The sequence below is a fragment of the Limulus polyphemus genome, unplaced genomic scaffold, assembly GCF_000517525.1.
Source record: "Limulus polyphemus unplaced genomic scaffold, Limulus_polyphemus-2.1.2 Scaffold174, whole genome shotgun sequence".
NCBI lineage: Eukaryota > Metazoa > Arthropoda > Merostomata > Xiphosura > Limulidae > Limulus > Limulus polyphemus.
The window spans coordinates 605437-613537 of NW_013665784.1; the positions used below are offsets into that span (position 1 = coordinate 605437).

The following is an 8101-nucleotide window of genomic DNA, read 5'->3' on the forward strand; positions in this document are numbered from 1 at the left end:
TAGCAGTTAAGTAAAAGCCGATATATAGTCAGTTTATGATATTTGCCGGCAAGATTGATACACACAGTTTTCTTTTTTTTTTTAACAAAAATACGTTTTAATATACACACACAACAATACAATTTACAGTAACAGTTATTACTAAACAATGTTTTATAAACAAAATGTTCACAAACTTACAAGCAATATAAAGTCTTCTTTATAGTCTGGAACTTCTTCGATATCTTATCGAGGGTTCATGATGAGCGAGTTAATTACGAGTTGACGTAGGTATAATTCACTTAACAGGGAACTTATTCATCAGCTTATTCAACAGGGAGTTATTCACCAGCCACACACGCCGAGTTTTCCACGATGAAGTTATATAATGTTTTCGTAAAAATACTAATGTCCGATGAGAATCCACTGAAGTTAAATGATTTGTAATGTTCGAACTTTATAAATGCTCCTGGTCAAATATCTGAAGTTTTCCGATTGATAAGCGTTATAACAATCACAGTTATGGATTCCGAAGTTTATAGCACACTGACTATAGCAAAGTAATAATAGATACTCCTTTTTTTTTGGTGCGTCGCGTTGGTTATATTTATAGGGGTGTGGAGAATTTCTAGAAAATTCAGATTACGTAACAATACAAAGCTACACTATCGTTTACGTACACACGGATATTATTCATTCTTACACTCGAGAATCTTCAACAACTTTAGAGAATAGGCGGGAGTTTCGCAATATATATTTAACTGTATAAGTTATGCGCACTTGTAAATATAAATTTAATTCAAGCAAACATCGATAGTAAAATAAATATATAATAATAAATTCGTCACAGTTACCATACCCCTGAATAGTTCACGAAACAAAAAAATAAATAAATTGTACTTTCCCAGCTGAAAAATTGAGCAAAACATAAAAGTTCAAAATTGTGTAAATCTCTGTTTGGGAGCTGTAAAGGATATCTTTGTACTAAATTACATATAAATTGGTCGAAATAAGGCTAAGTAATAGACCAAAACCCCTCAAATTATGGATTTATTCAACATTTTGATCCCTCTAAATGACTGAAAATGGGCATATCACACATATGAGATTTGTATAAAAGTGCCTTTGTACCAAATCACATGTAAATTGGCCGAAATACGGCGGAGTAATTGTCAAATACCCCAAAAATTGACCCATCCCCCTCCCTATAATTACTGGAAATGAGCAAGACCACCATATTTGTTTATCAATGTGTGGGACCTTTACAAAGACATCTTTGTACAAATTTCCACGTAAAATAGTCGAAATATGGGCGAGTAATTGACCAAAACCTCCATAAATATGCTCTCGGTGAGCTCTGGCATCCCTTAAAAGACTCAAAATGGGCAAATCCAACTTTTTTATCTCGATGTGTTGGCCGCATGAAAATTTATGTTTGTGCCAATTTTCATTTTGGTTGCTGTAAATATGACCGCATAGGAGCCCAAAACATACATTTGTAGGTTGTTTGATTTGGACTCAATAAAATCCTTAAAATGGCGTATTGGATAAAGGTATAACCTTACTAAGTTTCAAGTAAATCAGCCGAGAAATAAAGGCATGGCGGTCGATTGAACAGTGTTTGGAAGAAGAAGAAGAAAAACACTCCGTGGAAACATAATAAATATCAAATTTAACTTTGTCTCTACGGCAACGAACATTTTGTGTTCAATATAGTGCCCTCAGTAGTATATCGATACATGTCAAACTTTTATTTTCCTGGAATTGGTATTATCAACTGAAAATCGCGTTATGCGCACATGGGCTAAACAGCCAGGTCAGGGAGACCTACGATTCACGTATAACTATCCCTAATTTGTAATTACTGACTAGACGGAAGGCAGTTAGCCATTATTAGCACCCGCTGCCAAAGTGCCTTTGCCTAACTTTTTGAACTGAATAATTGAATTGACTATTACTTTTATAACTCATTCACAGATGAAAGTGTGGAACGTGTTTAGCGGCAATAGGTCTCGAATTCTGGACCTTGGATCCGCAGCTCTAAAAGCTCATTACAAAGCCATGTCCAACTTTTTCTATCGAAGCATATCCTAAAACAAGCTTGTTATTTTTTGTTACATATTTTACGGGTTTTATTACAGAAGAACAATAACTTATTTTTAATGAATAGAAATACATTTCATTAGGCCAGTTAATAATGTCTAGAGGCTACATTTAGTTGAAATAATTAATAAAGTTAGAATTGAAATCAAATTCGCTGGCAGTTAATCACCACCTGTTAATTAACACAAGCAACATATTCTATCATTAATTCCCAGAAACTGCTGAACGAATGATTGCAAATGCTCCTATTTCCGTCTGTAGGTAGACTGAAAGCCTCCCGATTTTTTTCTTTCTCAAATGGAAATTATATTCATGAAATGAAAGATTAATTGCAGCGTGTATTTTATGAACTTCCACATTTGTGTTCAATCCTATATTGAGACTGACTACCATGAATCAGCAATAGAACTCAGTTAATTATCATCGTAAGACATGAATTAAGAGAATAAAAATAATAGATTTACTGTTCAGCATACATGTATATATATATATATATATAATATTTCATAACTTATATACGACGTTGTCCTGTCACCAGTGTTATTATGAACTGCTTATATGACTTCTGTTAATTATACATTTTACTTCACTGAACAGCTGTTGTAGAAAAGATCAAATGAACACTTTTGAGTAGATTAGTTTTAGGCTTGTCCATAATTAATTTATTTCAAAAGAAAAAAATAAATATCGCAACTGTATGATAGACCTTTTCTTTATAAGGGTATTCGTATAGCAAGATTGTGAAACAATATACAACTAAAGAAGATAACATTTTGTAAAAATGGGCTTTTAATGTTTTCTGTGTAAGCGTAAAAAATCGCAAAGCAGAATGTTTAAGGTAAAGGCTCCGAAAACACATCTCAGGCCAATCCGGAGCAACTTTCTCATCCGCAAAGTGAATATTATGGTTACGATTGAAAAGCCTTTCCAATCCTAAAGCTAATGTGATTAAGATGTGCATATTCCTTGTTATCTTAACAAGCTAATAAAGAAGGTTTTAAAGTTGACAAACGCTCAGAAGCACAAATTCCAGAAGCTTCCAGACACATCTCTCATACTCAGTTACTTCTTTTCAAGTGTCCTGATGCAGCTCTGATCGTTTGCTTAAATACATTCTTGGAAACCAATGGCCACATTAGACGGTATGTGAAAACTTTTCAATATGTACGAATATTGACTTTACCGTCGTTTGCGAAAACTGGTTACAATGTACATAGTGTGATCAAACTGAGCAAGATCGACAATGGAAGAAGTAGTTCCAAACTAGGGCTGCACGAGACCTGGAACATCATTATTTTAAAATGTGATTAACCGTCAACACACAACCACATCACTACACGCAGTTTAAGTATGTCAAATACATCCAGGTTACCACATGCCACCAATCACATGCACATACAAATTCCCACATGTCACCAATCACATACACATACAAATTCCCACATGTCACCAATCACATACATATACAGATTTTCACTTACTATCTTACCAACACCCATTCAGATTATTATAAACAAGTTAACCAACACATACTACTCCACGTCCCCAAACTAATATACATCTAGGTTATTTTTAACAATCTAGCTGACACATAACCAGATTACTATAAACAAGTTAACCAACACACCCACTACTCTATCTAATCAAACCAACATACATCTAGGTTATTTTTAACAATCTAGCTGACACATAACCAGATTACTATAAACAAGTTAACCAACACATCAATACTCTATCTATCCAAACCAACATTACACCCATGTTATTTATAATAATCTAGCCGACACGAAACCAGATTACTATAAACAAGTTAACCAACACACCCAATACTCTATCTATCCAAACCAACATTACACCCATGTTATTTATAATAATCTAGCCGACACGAAACCAGATTACTATAAACAAGTTAACCAACACACCCAACACTCTATCTATCCAAACTAATATACATCTAGGTTATTTTTAACAGACTATCTGACACAAAACCGAATTACTAAAAACAAGTTAATCAACACACCCACTACTCTATCTAATCAAACCAACATACATCTAGGTTATTTTTAACAGACTATCTGACACATAACCAGATTACTATAAACAAGTTAACCAACACACCCACTACTTTATCTAATCAAACCAACATACATCTAAGTTATTTTTAACAATCTAGCTGACACGAAACCAGATTACTATAAACAAGTTAACCAACACACCCAATACTCTATCTATCCAAACCAACATTACACCCATGTTATTTTTAACAGACTATCTGACACGTAACCGAATTACTATAAACAAGTTAACCAACACACTCACTACTCTATCTAATCAAACCAACATACATCTAGGTTATTTTTAACAATCTAGCTGACACATAACCAGATTACTATAAACAAGTTAACCAACACACCCAATACTCTATCTAATCAAACCAACATACATCTAGACTATTTTTAACAGACTATCTGACACATAACCAGATTATTAACATTCAGTAAGTGAATGCTCCTGGACAGGTAACTATATTCGAACTAGAAAGTACATATTTTATACAGTTTAATCAGCCCACCTCCAGATTATCGTTTAATATTTAGCCAAGGCTACACACATTTCATTCACTAAGTTCCATAATATTAACACATGCTCAACCCATTACATTTCAAAACAAATATTTTAGTTCAGTACACTGTACTTAATGTAATCTACACACTCAAACTCAATAACAAGCACAGCTAAGCTTACTACAATCACTAGTTAACATACGCATACACACATTACACTCAGCAGCCTAAACACTCAAGTTCACTGCATAAATAGTGTACTGGTTATTGAATATAACGTGTTGTGTGTGTTAGCTAGTGGATATAATTCGCTTGAGTGTGTGTTAGCTAGTGGATATAATTCGCTTGAGTGTGTTAGCTACTGGATATATCTCGTGTGTGTTAACTAGTGGATATTTAGTTACCAATACACTTGGCCTACTATAACCACTAGTTAACACCCACAACACATTAGACTCAGTAGCAGCACATTCAAGATTACTACATTCATTAGTTAACACACACGGTACATTACATCCGGTAGTCAACACACTCAAGCATACTACATCCACTAATTAACACACACAACACATTATATTCAGTAGCCAATACACAACACATTATATTCAGTAGCCAACACACAACACATTATATTCAGTAGCCAACACACTCAAGCATACTACATCCATTAGTTAACACACACAACACATTATATTCAGTAGCCAACACAATTAAGCTTACTAAATCCACTAGTTGACACACACAGCATATCACATTCAGTAACCAACGTATCAAGCTGTATGGTCTAATATTGACCTTGATGTCTATCGGAGGTGTTTGTTACAATGGAAATTGTGGCGTTGAGCAGATGTGGGTAATCAAGACCATCACAGTGAAAATGATCGACAATGGAAAAAATAGTTAAAAAGTCAACACAAAACCCTTAGTATTGTGGAATCGTCAACATCATTCGACGTTAGTATCACCTACATCAGAATTTTTCTAAAGAAGGAAAAGTTAACATTTCGTGGGAATTTAAGCTAAAAGTGCGCTTACCATAAACAAAATCGTGAGCTTGAAACTTTTATGGTCTCAGTTTTCACTTATTGAAAAAAACATTCCAATATCACAGGATTATGTATCACTCTTAAACAATGGATAACATTTTAGACAACAATGACTTATTTAATGTATACTGAATATTTTGTAATTAAATAAATGTTAAACTTGTTTCCTATAGTCCTAAAATGAACTATAATTGAGACTTAATTGTTTTCATTTGAAACAACTCCAATTTTGTAATTAGTCATTTGAAAAATTTGATAATTGAGAGATAGTTAAAGCCCCCACCACTGGGTCAGCGGTAAGATTATAGACTTACAAGGCTGACAGCTGGAGTTCCGTTTCCCGTGGTGGACAGAACGTAGATAGCTTATTGTGTAGCTTTGTGCTAAAACAAAGAAACGCAAGTAATTAAAACCTTGGTGGTAAGCAAAAACAAATATTAGGTTTTTGAGCCTAAACAACTTTCTTGATACCTAAAGAAAAAAGTCTTTTGTGACGAATATACGTTTGATAAATGATTCTGTACAATGGCATCCCAAAAAATAATTTTACATAAAAAATATAAAAAACAACAAGTGACATGAGACATACAATGTCTGAACCCCCTTTCTCGTCGATCTTAGTTTTTACGACTACCAAAAAACATAATTATCTGTATTATTATCATTACTTATAAATCAACTCCCTCGGTGGGCTAACATCCAACATTAAGTTTACATACTTACAACGCTAACATCCGGGGCTCGATTTCCCGCTGTGGACTCAACAGATAGTCCAATGTGGCTTTGCTCTAAAATATACAAATAAACTTATAATTCCACAAGAAAGACGAAACAGAACTTTCTTTGAAGTTTTGAGAGATCATGTGTGGCTACTACATTGACTTCATTTTACAGTTTAAACTCATTTTAAAATGTATTGATAACAGAAGCAAGTCTAGTGTTAATGGATTATATTTCAAAGCTGTTCATCTCAAGAAATTCTGCTGAACGATAGCGTAAAACTCTCCCTATAGTAAAACATAACCTGCTGATTTTTAATTTTTGTTTTACGTTTTATAATTATATATATATATATAGAGAGAGAGAGAGAGAGCAAAGCCGTTAGAAACTGTACCTCAGAAACATTTTGCAATGAATAAGAATGAATAATATAATAAAGTTACACTATTTTACACTGGAAAAGATACCCAATTTTACATTATGGTTTCATAATATCTTTTATGCATGTTATTAAATCATTTTTTCATTGTTCGTACCCAACTTTAGAATTACTAAATATTGCTTATGACGTGCGAAAATAGTTGTACTGAAACAATTAATAATATATTTTAATTGTAAGCATATTTTAGCTTAAAATTTATATGAAAATGATAAAACAGTCGTTTTTACATTGTATTAATATTACTGTAAATTATACAACAATAAACAATATAACTTAATAGTAGTTTCTCAATTTTTTCATCAACGTAATTTTATAAAAGTATGGGTTGCATATATTTATCTTTTGTGGAAAAGACTTATTTTTGTATGTGAAAAGTGTTTGATATTTTCAATTTCAGCGACACCTTATGTGACGCAAAGGATAAAAAATAAAGTCAGAGACATGAAGGTTCAGGCATAGCTATTCTTATTTTAGAAATGCTGACCAGAAGAAGGACAACAAGTCATTAGTACCAGCTGCATACAGTGTTACTCTTAACCAAACAGCGAGATTTACTGTCACGGCTATAACACCCTACTGCTGAAAGTGCGAAGCGTGTTCAGAGGCATATCGTGGCTCGAACTTTGAACCTGCCGATCCGCAATAGGCTATCTATGCTGTAACCACCACGAGTATCGAAGCCTGATTTTTAGCGTTATATGCCGTCAAACGTCCTGCTGAATTGAAAGAAATGAAAAACACTTTCCTGCTTCTCTGTCTATACAGATTTAACAATAAAATGTATTGGCTGAAGCACTTCGTTGTTTGTTATCATTTCAGCTCACACAGTATTTGTTTATTATATTCAGTTATCCTTCCGGCTCACACAGTACTTCTTTATTATATTCAGTTATCCTTCCGGCTCACACAGTACTCCTTTATTATATTCAGTTATCCTTCCGGCTCACACAGTATTTGTTTATTATATTCAGTTATCATTCCGGCTTATACAGTATTTGTTTATTATATTCAGTTATCCTTCCGGCTCACACAGTACTTCTTTATTATATTCAATTATCTTTCCGGCTCATACAGTATTTGTTTATTATATTCAGTTATCCTTCCGGCTCACACAGTACTTCTTTATTATATTCAATTATCTTTCCGGCTCATACAGTATTTGTTTATTATATTCAGTTATCCTTCCGGCTCACACAGTACTTCTTTATTATATTCAATTATCTTTCCGGCTCATACAGTATTTGTTT

General features: G+C 33.4%; 1 protein-coding gene across 2 annotated transcripts in view; it reads left to right on the forward strand.

Annotated features, from left to right (window-relative positions):
• The window catches only part of LOC106478036 (acetylcholinesterase-like), a 128014-nt gene that overhangs the window by 81383 nt on the left and 38530 nt on the right, over positions 1-8101 (forward strand). Inside the window, exon 3 of one of the 2 annotated variants that reach the window (XM_022381551.1) lies at positions 7329-7545. The exons of the other annotated variant lie outside the window; for it this stretch is intronic. Coding sequence (XP_022237259.1) covers positions 7329-7437 — 109 coding nt within the window. The 3' untranslated portion in view covers positions 7438-7545. Of the gene's footprint in view, positions 1-7328; positions 7546-8101 lie in introns of those variants that run through there. 2 annotated transcript variants of the gene reach the window in all.